This window comes from Ammospiza nelsoni, chromosome 17, assembly GCF_027579445.1.
Source record: "Ammospiza nelsoni isolate bAmmNel1 chromosome 17, bAmmNel1.pri, whole genome shotgun sequence".
Taxonomy (NCBI): domain Eukaryota; kingdom Metazoa; phylum Chordata; class Aves; order Passeriformes; family Passerellidae; genus Ammospiza; species Ammospiza nelsoni.
In genome coordinates, this window is record NC_080649.1 from 14,735,937 (window position 1) to 14,752,290 (window position 16,354).

Below are 16,354 nucleotides of genomic sequence, written 5' to 3' on the forward strand. Positions count from 1 at the left end.
CCCCGTTCGCCGTTTGTTGCCGTTGAACGTTTTGTTTTCGTTAATAAACCATCCAAAGACCAAGGCTGGAGGTCTGTGTATGCTGGCGCCGCCAGGGGGCGCCGCGCTGCCCGCGCCTCTCTGCGCCGCCGCTCGCTGCTGCGGCCGGAAGCGGGGGGGGCCGGGCCGGGCAGGCGGCGGCGCCGCCATGAAACGGGACGTGCGGATCCTCCTGCTCGGGGAGGGTGAGGGGGGCACGGGCACGGGGCCGGGGGAGGCTCCTGCAGCCCGGCAAGGGGCAGGGGGCACGGGGAGCCCGGGGGAGAGGGTTCTCCTACGAGGGAGGAGTGAGGGCGGGCAGGGGGCCCAGGCGGACCCCCCGTCACAGGCGGGACCAGGAGACAGACTGGGCCCGTCATTGTCACCGGGTGATCCCGGCTTCGGCCGGCGCTCCCACCTGCCGCTGGCCCCCTCAAGCTCTGCCGTGCCGGTGCCCATGTCAACGTCCTCCCTTTATTTCCTAGCCCAGGTGGGGAAGACGTCCCTGATCATGGCTCTGGTGGGAGAGGAGTTTCCTGAAGAGGTGAGTGGGGAGGGGACGCGCACGGCCCCAGCCCAGGCCCCTCGCTGGGTGGGACAGCTCTGTCCCAGTGTCCCCGCTGGAGATGGGGCTGGGTGGGACAGCTCTGTCCTCAGTGTCCCCGCTGGAGATGGGGCTGGGTGGGACAGCTCTGTCCTCAGTGTCCCCGCTGGAGGTGGGACTGTCTGGGAGGTGCTCGCAGCTCACGGGGCTGTGGCAGTCATGGGGCTGGTTCAGGTGAATTCAGTGAGGACCGCAGGGAACTCCAGCTGGGGTGGTGTTTTTCTCAGTTTGTGCTCTGATTCCGACCTGGGGGCTGATTCTGACTTGCAGCTCTCTCTGCCCTGAGGAGGGTGTTGGTGCCTCCCAGGGCCCCCCTTGCTGCTGCTGGGGGTCTCTGTCACCAGCACAGCAGGGCTGGCACCACCACAAAGCCCTTGGAAGGGGCAGCTCCATTCCCTGCCCGCTGCACCCTCTGGAGATGGGTTTGGTGCTCTGAGCAGAGCATCCAGCCAGATGTGCCCCTCAACATCTGGCTGCCCCAGCATAATTTGGGTAGGGAAATGGGATCAGTCTGTCCAGGCACATTTTCCCTGAGCTTCAGGTGTTTCTCCTGCTGCCCATGTGTGCCCTCCATGGTGTTGTGCTGGGCAGCATCAGCTCAGGGGTTTGAGGGGACCAGCCCTGCACCCCTTCTCTGCTCCCAGCCCAGCCCATACAACCAGAGGAGTCCAGGGAGCGTCCAGGGTTTATCTCCACCGGGATCAGGAGCTTGGTGTGAGGGAGGCAGGTGGAAGTTCCACCTGGAGGCCACTGCCTGTGCCAAGGCTGGAGTGCAGGGGGCTGCTGCAGCCTGGTGGGCCAAGAGTGGTCCGTGATCCACAGCTCATCCTGCCCTGGCAGTGGCCAAGGCTCTGAAGTCCCTTGTCACCTGTGCTGCTTGGCTGGAGGGGGTGTGCTGCCTTTGCAGGTGCCCCCCCGGGCAGAGGAGATCACCATTCCGGCCGATGTCACCCCTGAGAAGGTCCCCACACACATTGTGGACTACTCAGGTAGGGCCCTGTCCTGCCTGGCTTCTCCCCTTCCCTGCCTGCCCGAGGGCATTGGGACGGGGTGGCCCAGCCTGGGCAGGTGGTGATGGCTTCATTCCCCTTGCAGAGTCGGAGCAGACGGAGGAGGAGCTGCAGGAGGAGATCGCCAAGGTGAGCAGGGCTGGCCGGGATGGGCACAGGAGGCTGTGGTCCCCAGGGGACACATGGCTGCTCCCCTCCCCTCCCTGTTAGCCACCCAGAGAGGCACAGGCAGTTGGTTATCCATGGATTAATGCTCCTGGTTTGTTTAGAGGCTTGTTTAATCCTGCTCTGTCTTGTAAGCTGTTGTGTGTGGCTTGTCCAAGGCCTCCGGGGAGCCTCCAGAAGGCGAGTAGTGGGGGCAGCTCGCTGCCCACGGGAGGAGGAGGCAGGAGCAAACACTGTGCTCTCAGCCTCAGGATATTCCCCACAGACTCAGAAGAGGGAGGAGCAGTTGCTGGGTTTGGGCAGGACCCCTGCTTAGATCCCTGTGGCTGCCTGATGAAGCTGTGGCACAGAGGAGTTAATCTGGGAGCTGGAGCTGCAGGCGAGCACTGGGCAGGGAGGGATGAGGGAGCCCTCAGAGCAGCCATGGAGGAATAATTAAGTTGTCTGGCTGGGTTGGACCCAGCTGCTCTTTGCCCTGGGATTAACCTTGACTCTGCAGACATGAGGACCTTTTAATTATGGATAATAAAACCATTTCTCTCATGTGAGCAAAGCTGTTTAATCTCCCAACCCCGGTGGCTAACAGTCGAGAAGGTGGGCACGGGGGTCCTGCTCCCTCCACCCAGACAGCAGGAGTACATAGAAGCTTTAAATGGCTCCAGGAAATCCTGCCTAAACCCTTGTGTGTCCTCGGATTAGCATTAAACTCTCTGCTGAAAGGACCAGTGATCCCTCCTGTCTGCTTCCGATAAAGCCTCGGTGCTGGCCCTGTCTGCAGGGGTCAGGAGGGGAGGAGAGCTGGGGCATGGCTGCTGTGGGAGGGGGGTCTGGGCCAGCAGGCGTGGGAGCAGCAGCTCCTGAGGCAGAGGAACTTCTCCCAGGAGCTCCTGAGGCACAGGAGCTGCTCCCAGGAGCTCGAGGGCTCGTGCTGAGGGCGCGGGGGGCTGTGTACGTGTCCGTGCTCACGTGCGCTCAGCCCAGCACTTCCCTGGCAGCTCAGGCAGCATTCCCTGCTCCCAAGTCATTCCCTGCTGCCCTGGCATTCCCTGCTCCCATGTCATTCCCTGCTGCCCTGGCATTCCCTGCTGTCCTGGCATTCCCTGCTGCCCTGACATTCTCTGCTTCCATGGCATTCCCTGCTGCCCTGGCATTCCCTGCTCCCATGTCATTCCCTGCTGCCCTGGCATTCCCTGCTTCCATGGCATTCCTTGCTGCCCTGGCATTCCTTGCTGCCCTAGCATTCCCTGCTCCCCTGGCATTCCGTGCTTCCATGGCCTTCCCTGCTGCCCTGGCATTCCCTGCTCCCATGGCGTTCCCTGCTCCCATGGCGTTCCCTGCTGCCCTGGCATTCCCTGCTGCCCTGGCATTCCCTGCTGCCACAAGTGTGGCAGGGACCCCCTCACCACCCTCTCCTGTTTCTCTTGCAGGCCAACGTGGTCTGCATGGTGTACGATGTCACCAAGGAAGCCACCATTGACAAGGTAATGGGTCCCCACCACGGCCCTGCTCCAGTGCTGGGGTTTCTGTGCTGCCCTGTGGTGTGGGCACGTACTGATGGCCCCTAGCCCTGTGGGATTTTGGGTCAGAGATTCCTGCTAGCAGAAGCTGAGTCCCACCCAAGGTTGTTACTCACAGCAGGACAGCAGGCTTGTTGCATCCCGGTGCTGGCACCCAGCGTCCCTGGGGCTGCTCTGCCTGCTGGTGTGAGGGGATGCTGGGGAGCAGATGGCTGCAGGGAATGTTCCTGCCTGCCTGGAGCTGCTCTCCCTGCCCAGCTGTGCTCACAGCCCTTTCCCTCTGCTCACCTTCCAGATTCGCACAAAGTGGATCCCCATGGTCAACGGGGGACTTGAGAAGGGATCCAGGTACTGTGTGGGGTGTGATCTGGGGGTGCAGAATTGAGGGGTTCTGGGGGCTGTGGGGTGCCCACCATCCTCACCTCCTTCTGAGGGTACTGAGAGCAAACCAGCTTTGTGGTTTGATCCAGGCTGGGTTGAATGGGAGCCATGGTCTAATGGGGGTGTCCCTGCCTATGGCAGGGGGTGGGATGGGATGAGCTTTAAGGTTCCTCCCAACCAAAACCATTCCAGGACTGTGGTTTGTGGCCAGACCACTTAGAGCAGAAGCACAGGGGCACTTTCCTCCACCAGAGCTCCTGTTGAGGCAGGGGGTCACTGGGGAGGGATCCTTCTCCCCCCTTGATCTCAGGCAGGCAGGGAGAGGAGGCTGCCAGGGGGGTGTGGGAGCACAGAAGCTTTAGTTTGTGTGTGGATCTCTTGGGCAGAAGGCTGTTGTGCTGGATTAAAGGCTTCTGAGCATATTGTTGCTGGGTGAAAGCATAAGCAGGATCAGGCAGTCTGTTTCTCCAGATGGATGCTCCCGGCTGTGGGAGGCAGGAAAGCTGCTCTGGACCTTGCAGAGGAGAGCTGGGGCCTCCCTGACCTGCCCATGGGAGCACCAATGGCTGGCACAGTGCTGGGAGGGCTGACCTCACTTGTGCTCTGTGTCTTCTCCTAGAATCCCCATTATTTTAGTGGGAAACAAGTCTGACCTGCAGGTGGGCAGCTCCATGGAGGTCATCCTGCCCATCATGAACCAGTTCTCGGAGATTGAGACCTGTGTGGAGGTGAGGGGGCTGGGGGGTGTGCAGGGCCTCCCTGAGGGGTGGGAATGCTGGTTTGGTGGGAATCAGGGAGCCCCTGTGCTCCTGGAGAGCTGCCCTGATGGTGTTGCTCTACACAAGTCCAGGGGTTGAGAGCCTGTCCTTTGGCCTTTCTGTCCTTTAACCCCTTGCCAAGGAGCAGCTTTCTGTGTCTGCCCTCTGTGGCTCTCTAGTTGGAGCTCCACACCAACCCTGTTGGTTCTGGGGCTGTGGAATGGGCACAGCAAAGCCAGAACAAAACCCCGGGGATTGCCCCTTTGGATTTTTCCTCATGGTGGAAAAATGTTGCTCTGGGTTTTGAGGCACAGTTAGTCTGGCTGGGGGAGATTGTATCATCCTCTCTCTCTTCTTCTGAATCCCCAGTGCTCAGCCAAGAACCTCAAGAACATCTCTGAGCTCTTCTACTATGCCCAGAAAGCTGTGCTGCACCCCACTGCCCCGCTCTATGACCCAGAGGAGAAGCAGGTGGGTTCCTGGGGGAGTCTCCTTCCCTCACACTGCTCTGGGCTGGAGGTTTTGGAATGCAGGTGGAGGGTTTGGGCTGGCACAGACAGGCCAAGGGAGCAGTGAATCCCATCTCCTGTGCTCAGTACACCTGCAGGGACTTGGGTGTGTTGGGGCAGAAGCCCTCATGCTCCAGATTGTGTGTTGGTTGTGGAGGGAAGGGTCAAGAAGAACAATTCCCCATGGATTGTCCTCTCTGACTTTAGATGGGATATTAGGAAAAATTTCTTCATGGTAAGGGTGGTCAGGCACTGGCACAGGTGGAATGGTGGAGTCAGCATTCCTGGAAGGATTTAAAAGCTCTGTGGATGTGGCACTTGGGGACGTGGGCTAGTGGTGGCCTTGGCAGTGCTGGGGGAACAGCTGGACTCAGATCTTGGGGCAGTTTTCCACCCTTAATGATTCCATGAGTCCCACCTCCAAGGAGGCTGTGGTACAGGCCTAGAAGTGCAGGAAGGAGCCCTCTGAGTGTGGGGCTGCAGGAGGAAGGGCCAGGCTGTGGCTGGCCCTGTCATTGTCACCGTGGTTGGTCCTTGCAGCTCAAACCCGCCTGTGCTCGAGCGCTGACCCGCATCTTCAACCTCTCAGACCAGGACAACAACCAGATCCTCAGTGATGATGAGCTCAACTACTTCCAGGTAGGGTGGCTGCAGAGCTGAGGAGTTCCCCAGTGCCTGGGATTCCCTTTCCAGCAGAGGAGCTGCCCCTCCTGGCACAGCCATCCCATTCCTGTTTGGTGTTTCTGTGGCACAGCTGGGTGCATCTCTGAGCATGTGGGGCTCCATCTTCCCAAGCTTGGGTTGTTTGCTCTGCAATGGGAAGACCAGGAGGCTCTGGAGGTGCTGAGAGCCCTGAATTATTGGGATGCTGAAGAACAGGGGTTTGGTCAAGGCATAAGACAGAAATCCATGAGCTGGGTGGATTTTCCCTCCCTGAAGCCCCATTCCTTGCCAAGGGAGAGGGGACAGGATTGTGCTCTCTGAGTGCTTTTCTGACAATGGTGTTCATTCTCTTGGGAGGCAGAAGTCTTGTTTTGGAAACCCCCTGGCTCCCCAGGCCCTGGAGGATGTGAAGATGGTTGTGTGGAAGAACACGACAGACGGGGTGCAGGACAACGGCCTCACCTTGAACGGTAACAGCCCAGGGGCTCCCTGCTCCTCCCCAGGGTTGGGGGGATCCTCCTCCCTCAGCACATCCCAGGGGCTGCCCTTGGTCTGAGCCTCCTGGCCCAGTTAGTCCAGGCCTAGTTAGTCCCTGTTGTTAAAGCAAGCTGCTGTGGCTCTCTGACCCGGCAGTGTTTTCCCAGGGGAAGCATGGCTGAGGGGTGCACCCCTGAGCCTGAGCTGACTCCACTGAGCCCTGAGGCTGAGCTGACTCCCCTGTGGCTGAGCCCCCTGATCTCTCCTGCAGGCTTCCTCTTCCTCAACACCCTCTTCATCCAGAGGGGCCGGCACGAGACCACCTGGACCATCCTGCGCCGCTTCGGCTACGACGACGAGCTGGAGCTGACAGATGATTACCTGTACCCACAGTGAGTGCCCAGGGCTGGCCAGGGGCCACATCCCCCTGGTGCATGGCCCAGCATCCCCAGCACCCTGGCTGCATCCTCCCTGCAGCCCAGGAGCTGCTCTGGGGTCAGGTTCACAGTGCTCACTTTCCCCTGGGGCAGGAGCTGACACGTGGGCTCAGGGACAAACACAGCACGCCTGGGGCTGCTGATTTAGGCAGACAGCAAGGTGGGGAATGAAATGCAGACTTGCCTTGACATCAGCAAGGGGTTCTTGGAGGCTGCTGTGTGCCTGGCTGAGCGAGGCACAGCGGCTCTGTCGGGAGCAGTGAGCTGTCAGCACAGCCCTCGTGGCGCATTGTGCAGCTCCTGTCTTCTCTCTGCTCCCTGCCACTCTGGAGATGGGGAGCTGGCAGCAATGGAAGGGTTTGGCTTGGGAGCTGCCTCCTCCTTTTCCCAGAGAGCAGGCTGCAGGGAGGTGACAGGGACACGCTGGTGGATGGCACCCAGGGCACTGCTGAAGCCCTGGGCATGAGTCAAAGCGAGGGCACAGCATCTCCTGGGCTGCCTGGGATGTGCCAGGGAAAGGCCACTGTGCATCCTCAAGGGATTCTCCACTAAATAAAGGGGCTGTGTCAAGGAATAGCCAGGCCTGGAGGCAACAGCTGACCTTGAGCAGGGAGGGAGTGGGGAGCTGTTTCCCCTGGGTGAGATGTGCTCACATGCTGCCCTTCATTCAGGGCTTGAGGAGGTTCATTTGGGTGTCTGAACTGCAGAATAAGATATGAAAGATAAAAGGGAGGTTTTAGGTTGGGTAGTAGGAAAAATTTCTCTGCTGAAAGAGTTATGTTGGGCAGTAGGAAAAATTTCCTAGGTTTTCCTAGGTTTATGTTGGGTAGTAGGAAAAACTTCTCTGCTGAAAGGCACTGGCACAGCTGCCCAGGGCAGTGGTGGAGTCCCCCCATCACTGGAGGGATTCAAAGCTATGTAGATGTGTTGAAAGCGAAGGGAGACGACCCATCTTTGTTGATCAGCATTGAACTCCAGTTTATTGATCTCACTCACACACTTTTATAGTGGTGTTAATTAAGCTTATACATATTACAAAATCCGAGCTCATCATAGGTCACAGATTATACACCAACCCCTCCTTTTGTTTTCAATACCTGTGGTTTGTTATTGAAACCAAGATTTGTGTTCTCACCCTGATATGAAAGTTCTCAAGGCCTCCGTGTTTTGTCAACTTCTGCTTTCCCAAAACTTATCCAAGGACAAGATATTTACTTGTTATTAAAAACAACCTGAGAACTTCTGCTGTTTACATAAACATGCCTGAGAACTTTTGTTGTTTACAGAAACAGGCTGTGAGAATTTGCTCCTCACAGCTGCCTTTTAAGCCATCTCTGAGCAGAATTCTCCAGCATAGATGTGGCACTTGGGAACATGGGTCAATGATAGCCTTGACAGTGTTGGAGCAGTTGGACTCAATCAGAGAGGGCTTTTCCAACCTAAGTAATTCCATGATTTTCCCAACAGGATCCGTGTGCCCCCTGGCTGCTCCACAGAGCTCAACCACTTGGGATACCAGTTCCTGCAGAGGCTCTTTGAGAAGCATGACAAGGTGGGCAGCAGGGCAGCGGCTGCAGGGCAGGGGCTGCACACCTGTGCACAGCTGCTCCCCTAACCCCCCTCTGTGCCAGGGAGCACCAGGGAAAGGCTTTCCTCTGCCACAGCATTCCCTCTTTGGAGGCTGTGGGAGCAAGAAGAGGCCACAGCAAGCTGTAGGTGGTCTGATGGCCTGTCAGGGACGTGGGGTTTGGTCACTACTCTGGGCCAAGAGACAGTTTGGACTTTGAGGGACTGGGTCTGAGTTGGCATCAAGCTGGCATGCTCCTTGTGCCTGGCTGCAGCAGGCAGGGAGGCAGGGAGTTGGACAGGGAGGCAGGGAATTGGGCAGGGAGGGAGTTGGGCAGGGAAGCAGAGGATTGGGTAGAGAGGCAGGGAGTTGGGCAGGGAGGGAGGGAGTTGGGCAGGGAGGCAGGGAATTGGGCAGGGAGGCAGGCAGGGAAGCGGGCACAGCTGCTGGCCAGCAGCCATGGACCAAACACCAGCATCTGCCAGCCTGGTGGAGGGCTGCCAGGCTGGAGAGAGGGAGAGAAAGCAACACATTTGTGCCAAACTCAGGCTCTTGGAGAGTGGGAGAAAGGGATGTATTGGATCAGCATGCACCTGCTCAGACTGGCTATTCAGATGTTGATGTGCATCTGGGGAATGGCAGCTCTGTGACAACGGGCAGTGGCTCAGGAATGGCAGCAGAGAGTGGACACACATCCCTGTGTGTCCAGATCAGCTCTGTAGCCATGGGGAATGGCAGAACTGAATGGATGCACATCCCTGGGTGCCCAGGTGCCAGCAGGTCCTCCTCAGGCACAGCAGCCTGAGTGCTGAGTGCTGTGGAAGGCCAGGCTGGCCTGATGCAGGCTGCTGTGGGACAGCTGGCTCCAGGAGTGCCAGCAACAGCAGCTCAGGGCTGTGGGGTGGGCGTGGACAATCCTGCCTGGCTGCAGCTGCAATCCCACGGCCTGTTTGCTGCTGTGCAGCGCTGGAGTCCCTGAGGCTCTGAGCTCGCCCAGCTCCGGCCTCGCTGCGGCCGATCGATCCCTGCCATTGACAGATCCCTGTGACAGTGCACAGCAGGGAGGTGGCCCGTGTGGCAGGGCCCCCCGTGGGCACAGGCTGGGCCCTGCCTCCCCTGGTGACTCCCCTGTGTGTTTTGGCAGGACCAGGATGGAGCCCTGTCGCACACAGAGCTGCAGAACTTCTTCAACGTGTTCCCCTGCGTGCCCTGGGGCCCCGAGCTCTACAACACGGTATGCACCACTGATAAAGGCCTGCTTTCCCTGCATGGATTCCTCTGCCAGTGGACGTAAGCTCAGTCCCTCTCCCTGGCCCTTGCTCACCTCACTGAGCCCTTGCTGACCCTGCTGCTGTGCTCTGTCTCTGCAGGCTCGTGGCTTACCTGGACGTGCGGCACTGCCTGGAGTGCCTGGGCTACCTGGGCTACCCCATCCTCTCGGAGCAGGACTCCCAGACCCAAGCCCTCACAGGTACAGCCATGCCCTCCCCTTCTGTCACAGCTTGGGTCCCTCCTGGCTCTCACCACCCTCTCTGCTGCCAGTGACCCGGGAGAAGAGGATTGACCTGGAGAAGGGGCAGACCCAGAGGAATGTGTTCCTGTGCAAGGTGCTGGGAGCGCGGGGCGCAGGCAAGTCTGCCTTCCTGCAGGCCTTCCTCGGCAGGAGCCTGGCGGTGAGTGGCTGCTCCCTGCCTGGCCACGCTCCCAGGATGGAGCAGGAGGCACAGCTGGGGGTCCTGGAGCCATCTGTCCCTTGGTGGCACCTCCCTGCCCCTGGCCAGGCCCCTCTGTGTGCTGCCCTCCCTGCCCATGCTCCACACCCCTCTATGCTGGTGGCTTTGGTGTCCTTATTGTGGGTAAAGCAGTGGGTCTGCTCCCTCTGCTTGTCCCTTTCCCTGCTCTGACCTGACTTTCACTGCCTGTTAGGAGCAGCCCCACATCCCATGCCAGGCCCTGGCTGCCCTTCAGGCCAGGGGGGCTCAGGGCAGGGTGAAACAGTCCCTCACCCAGCACTGCTTGGGTCTCCACAACCTGAGATGCTGTTTTCCTTGTGACAGGCCCAGAAGGAGAAGCCAGGAAAGCCATCCCTCTACACCATCAACACAGTGCAGGTCAATGGCCAGGAGAAATACCTCATAGTAAGTGTGGGAGGGCAGGGAATTGTGCCTGGCTCTTAGCATGGCTGGGCTGTCCCCATACCCTGGCACATGGGGCTGGGCTGTGCCTGTGGCTGTGCTGGCACTGTCCTTGTGCTGCTGTGAGGAGCAGCTGAGCCCTGGGACCCTGCAGTGCCACATTGCTGTCCCCTGTGCTGCAGCTGTCCGAGGTCAGTGCTGACAGCACCTTCTCCAAGCCGTCGGACACCGCCTGCGACGTCGCCTGCTTCATCTACAGCCTGAGCGACCCCAAATCCTTCAGCTACTGTGCCAGCATCTACAAGGTACCTGGCAGGGACCCTGGGGGCCTTCACAGAGGTCCTGGGCAGCCCAGGGGTCCTGTTAGACCTCACCAGGGGCACAGGGGACATCAGCCTCTCCTGGGGTTGGTCCCTAACCCCTCGCTGGGGTTTCTGTCTCTGCAGCAACACTACGTGGACAGCCAGATCCCCTGTGTGTTCGTGGCCTCCAAGACAGACCTGCCAGAAGCCAGCCAGCAGCCAGGGCTCTTCCCAGCTGAGTTCTGCTACAAGCACTGCCTCCCTCCACCCTTCCCCTTCTCCTGCCACAGCCAGGGACCACCCAGCACTGCTGTCTACACCAAACTGGCCACTGCTGCCACCTTCCCGTTAGTATCCTTCCCATGGGGGGCTGTGTCCCAGCCCTGCCTCTGCCACATTGCTTTTGCTTTGGTTTCTCTGCAGCTTTTGGTGTCATCTAGGGCATGCAGTGACAGGACAAGGGGGGATGGCCTTAAGCTGAAGGAAGACAGGATTAGAGGGGATATTGGGAAGGAATTGTTCCCTGTGAGGATGGGCAGGCCCTGGCACAGGGTGCCCAGAGCAGCTCTGGCTGCTCCTGGATCCCTGGCAGTGCCCAAGGCCAGGCTGGGCAGGGCTGGGAGCAGCCTGGGACAGTGGGAGGTGTCCCTGCCCATGGCAGGGGTAAAATGAGATGAGCTTTAATGTTCCTTTCCAATCAAACCATTCCAGGATTCTGTGATTCTGTGATCTGCTTATACAAGTAATTGAAACAGAAAAGCCACTTCTTCTCTAATTGCAGAGGGGGGAGGTTTTCTGCTGCCTGTGTGTATGTCTCTGGCAGATTTAGTAGATAGATCCTGCCACAGGAGTGTTTATTTTTGAAGCCTAAGATAAAAAATGCTGAAGAGGAGTAGCCAGCTTAGTTTGCCAAGGCCCACGGGGGGGGTGGCAGCTATTTTCTCCCGATGAGATGGATCAGGCTGGAAAAGAGGTCAGTGAAGCCAGACCTCTGTCACACAGAGAAACTGCACCCCAGAGGGCTTGGGAATGGGGTAGGACAGCACCAGGCTGGTCACAGGAGGTGAGGGGGGCTCTGAGGAGAGAGGAGGCTCCCTGTGAGTGGAATCACTCTGCTCCAGGGCTGGGCAGGGCCAGCACAGCTCCAGGGGCCGAGCCCTGGCGGGGAGAGCGTGTGGGAGCGTTGGAAGGCAGGATGGCATTACTAGTGAGTAGTTTTCCCTCCAGCTTCTTTTCAATAAACAATTTTATTTTTAGAGCTGACGCGCTTTTTTTTTTTTTTCCCTCCCCTCTGCAGTATTAAAATTTAAATATTCTTAATATATCTTGGGGTATGTGGTATAAATAAATAACAGCGTAATGTAGGGCCAGGGATTGGCTGTGCTCCCCCGATGTAGTGGGGAATGAATTATGGATGGAGGCAGAGAGAGGAGAGGAGCTGTTAGTGCAGGACAGCACGTGCTAGGGGAGGGGATGTGTACACTGGGGCAGCACCAGGGCCTGTCCCTCGCTGCCCTTTGGTCCCTGTCACCAGTGTCCCTGTGGTGGCATCCTGGGGAGTTGCAAAGGCAGCCTGACCTAGAAAGACACATACCTGTCTAATTATTGAGGTGTTGGAGAGCTGTTTCCAGGGCAGGGGAGGGGACAGCCACATCCATCCCACAGCCCCCCCTTGGCTTGGTGGTGATGCTGGGTGATGAGAGCTCTGCTTGCAGGGATGGGGAATCTCAGATTCTCACTGGGCTCACCCCCTGGCACTCCCTGTGTGGGGTGGGAGCACCAGGACAGCCACACTCACTGGATTCTTCTGTGTTTGCTTGCAGGCACCTGAACGCCGTGGAGCTGGGAGTCGCGTCCTTCTGGCTGCGGGTGGCGCTGGGGGCGGCGGTGACAGCGCTAGTGGGCTTCACCCTGTACCGCCTGCTGGCCAAGAACAAGTGAGAGCCACGCCCCGCTCCGGCCCCGTGACACCAACTCCCGTCCCCAGCGACGCCCGGAGGGGCCCCGCCTCAAGCTGGCCCCGGTAGGAAATCCTCCTTTGCCCCCAGCCTGGATTGCAGGAGCAGTGAAGCCAGACCTGGCAGCACCAGCAGGATCAGCCCTGGCACCGGGCAGCCTCAGCCTGTGGCCTCCTGGCCCCCGTGGGCACAGGGCTGGCAGCTCTGCCAGGAGAGCTCTGCCTCACCAGCAGCTGGAGGATCACCCTCGTCTTTTATTCTGTTCAGTTTTTGTAACGCTTGTTTTTAAGCTCAAACACGAGTGTTTCAGTGTCTGTTGGACTGGGCACATTCCCTCCCCTGAGGGCTGTGCTGGTGCCCTCAATTCTGGAGGGCACAGCGCTCCCGGGGCCCCGGGGAGCTCCAGCAGCAGCTGAGCTGTCAGATGAGCTCAAGGCTGCAGCTCCCTGGGGCTCAGCTCCAGATCCTGTCCCGGTTTCCCTCAGCCAGGGCTGGTACAGGGAGCCAGGGAGGGAGGGCCAGGCACTGACACCCCCAGCCCAGTGTGAGGGGTCAGCCTGGCCCCTCCTGCCGGGCCACAGGGGCTGCTCTCCTGGCCTGAGGGGGGACAGTGACCACCAGGGCTTGTCCTGAGCTCCTTTCTGTTGTTTCTACACAAAGATCTTGTGAGTCCTGCAGCGTGCCAGGCTCTGGGTCCATCTACTCTCCTTTCCTGGCTCCTGTTTGGCCCATCCCCTCCCCACCCTGGCCACCAGTATTCATGGCCAGCAGTGTTTGCAGGGCTCTGGCAGCCCTGGTAAGGACTGGGAGGGCATTGGGTGCCCACTGTGTGCCCAGTCTGTCCCTGGCAGTGCCATCACTGAGCTGGTGCGACGCTGTGCCCTAGGCCCTGTGCCCTGCTGTCTCCTCTGTGGGGCCCTGTCCAGAGCGTGAGGCTCTGGGCATTGCATCTCCTGGCACCACTGGAAGCTCCTTCCTGTCCTGTCCTGTCCCCTGCCCACACCTGAGCTGGTTTCATCTGCTGGGACTGAGCTCAGTCCCTGTGTGCAAGTCCCAAAGAGCCAGGCCAGCACCATCCCTGGGTTCCTGGAGAGCCTGGATCAGCCCTGGCTGTGCCACCAGCCTGGCTGTGCCACCAACCTGGCCGTGTCACCAGCCTGGCAGTGTCACCAGCCTGGCCTTCCCCAGCACGCTCAGGGTCAGTCTCCAGGCAGCTGCAGGGGCAGATCCTAGGCTAGCACCAGAGCTGCTTTTTCTGTGTTTTGTCTATTTAAATGTTTTATGGTGGCCTGGAACCAGCGAGGGGATGGAGGAATTGCTGGGCAGTGCCAGTGTCTCTCCTTGGGGCAGTCCCAGGGTGGTGTCTCCATGCCGCTGTCCCCAGCTCTGCGTGTCCCTGCCTGTGCTGGAGCTGCCCTGCCAGTTGGGCACACACTCAGTGCTGGTTCCTGGCACTGCCAGGGCCAATCCCTCGTGCTCAATGTCCTCCTCTGTGTCCACCGTGCGTGGCTCTGCCAGCCAGGCCCGTGCCTGGTGTTGGTGTCTCCCTGCTCCACATCTGCTGGAGCTGTAATGTTTTAGGTTTGTTCTCTACAGCAAAATAAATTTTTACACACCTTGAGCTTGCACACCGTGTCCTGTATCCCCTGGGGAGCAGGACCCCTGTCCCTGTCACCCAGGCAGGGGGAGCAGGGCCACCCTGAGAGCCTGGGCTTCCCCGTCTGAGGGCACTGACAGGGATTTAGGGCCTGGTGTGGTGGGACAGGGCTTGGGGCTGGCCAGGACTCCTTGGTGCTTGGGGACACAGGTCCTTGTGCAAGTGCCAGCCAGGGTGCAGAGCCAGGGGAGGAGGTGATGGATCCCGTGGTTCTCTGCTCAGGATCCGTGGGAAGGGGGAGCTTTGGCTGCCCTGGGAGCTGTGGTCTCTGTGCCCATCCCTGTGTGGGGTTTGGGGCTCCCCACTTCCCTGCAGTCACTTTCCCCCTGCACCTGCAGCTCGCAGGGCTGTGCCACCTCCCCTCCCCTCCCTGCTCCTGTTTTCCCGTGGCAGATTTTCCCTCAGCTATTTCTGTCCCTGCCTCAGCCACGGGCGCTGGGCACAGGCAACGTGGGCGCAGCCAGAGAAAAGGATTTTCCAGAGCCTCTGCACTGGATGGGATCAGACTGCTCCGACATTGGGGGGATCCTTGTGGGGTGGGAGGGGAGACCCTTCCCACAGGGCCAGCCAGGGGACAGGGACGGTAAGGACACAGCCGTGGGACAGGGAGGGTGGGGACACAGCCAGGGGACAGCGACGATGGGGACACAGCCGGGACAGGGACGGTGGGGACACAGCCAGGGGACAGGGACGGTGGGGACACAACCAGGGGACAGGGAGGATGGGGACACAGCGGCGCGGCCGTGCGGGCAGAGGAGGCGGTGCAGGCGGACGGGACACGCGGGGCTCCCTGGTGACTCCAAACCAGGCTGGATCCCCCGGGAGCCGCGGCCCACGTGCCCTGCTGGGTATTCATAGCTCTGCCGTGCGGGGCACGGGCGCTGTGCTGGCACAGACGCGGGTGTGGGGCTGGGCACACGCCTGGCACGGCCATGGGACACCAGGGAAGGGTCTGGCAAGGCTGGGCAGACCAGAGCTCCCCGGGCACCTCAGTGGGGCTGAGCTGCAGCTCTGGGAAGTGGGGGCAGTACCAGGGATGGGTCCTGGGGACACCCCTGCCCTGCTGGGGACCCAGGGGAGCCTGGCCTCGGTGACAATGGGCATGTCCCATAGCGGTGCCAGCTCCAGGGACCCAGTGCCAGGCTGTCCATGAGCACTGTGCCGGGGCAGGGGACAGCACTGGAGTCTCCGTGGTCCCTGTGCCATGGGGGGTGTACCCGGGCTGTGCTGGCCTGGGGGTCAGGGACAGGATGGAGGGAATGTTTGCAATCTGTGCCAGATTCAGCAGGCAGCTGGTGCTGGCGTGCTGGTGTCCATCCTGGGACACTGGTGTCCATTCTGGGATGCTGGTGTCCATCCTGGGACACTGGTGTCCATTCTGGGATGCTGGTGTCCATCCCAGGACACTGGGGTCCATTCTGGGATGCTGGTGTCCATCCCGGGACACTGGGGTCCATTCTGGGACACTGGGGTCCATTCTGGGATGCTGGTACTGTACCAGGATATGGATTCCTCACACAGGGTGCAGCTGCACAACCAGGTACCAGGATGTGGGTACTGGAACACATGTACCTGTACTGGGATGCAGCACTGGAAATGGAATGCAGGTTTCCATTCCAGGTGCAGATCCTGTACTGGGACACAGGGATCACAGCAGGAGCCAGGTCCCATCAGTGCTGGGACACGGAGCAGGATGCAGGCACCCACAGCAGGATGCACAGAGCTGCTCTGGGATGCAGGAGCTGGGCCAGGCTGTGGGCACCAGTACTGGGATGTGAGTGCCCATACTGGGATGTAAATACCACACTGGGAAGCAGCTATCACACCCAGAGGCAGTCACCGTATTGGGGTGTGGGTACCAGTACCAGGATGCAGATTCCCATACCGGGATGCAGGTTCCCATACTGGGATGCAGGTTCCCATACTGGGATGCACGTTCCCATATAGGGATGCAGGTTCCCATACTGGGATGCAGATTCCCATACTGGGATGCAGGTTCCCATATTGGGATGCAGATTCCCATACTGGGATGCAGGTTCCCGTACAGGGATGCAGGTTCCCATACTGGGATGCAGGTTCCCGTACAGGGATGCAGGTTCCCATACTGGGATGCAGGTTCCCATACTGGGATGCAGGTTCCCGTACTGGGATGCAGGTTCCCGTACAGGGATGCCCGCAGCCGCACCGGGATGCCGG

General features: G+C 59.7%; 1 protein-coding gene across 2 annotated transcripts; it reads left to right on the forward strand.

Moving 5' to 3' along the window:
• Nucleotides 1-179: 179 nt before the first annotated feature.
• Nucleotides 180-14,129, forward strand: RHOT2 (ras homolog family member T2). Of its 2 annotated transcripts, none has more exons than XM_059484161.1 (19): nt 180-224; nt 504-562; nt 1,530-1,611; nt 1,718-1,761; nt 3,225-3,278; nt 3,610-3,662; nt 4,315-4,423; nt 4,823-4,924; nt 5,503-5,601; nt 5,987-6,095; nt 6,374-6,494; nt 8,007-8,091; nt 9,251-9,396; nt 9,477-9,577; nt 9,649-9,779; nt 10,164-10,244; nt 10,424-10,546; nt 10,688-10,890; nt 12,367-14,129. In XM_059484161.1, the coding sequence occupies exons 1-19, from the start codon at nt 188-190 to the stop codon at nt 12,482-12,484; spliced, it is 1,857 nt and encodes a 618-aa protein (XP_059340144.1). In that variant the 5' UTR covers nt 180-187; the 3' UTR covers nt 12,485-14,129. The 2 variants fall into 2 exon arrangements, with proteins under 2 accessions (XP_059340144.1, XP_059340146.1); XM_059484163.1 differs by having other exon boundaries at nt 197-224; nt 509-562.
• The last annotated feature ends 2,225 nt before the right edge of the window (nt 14,130-16,354 follow it).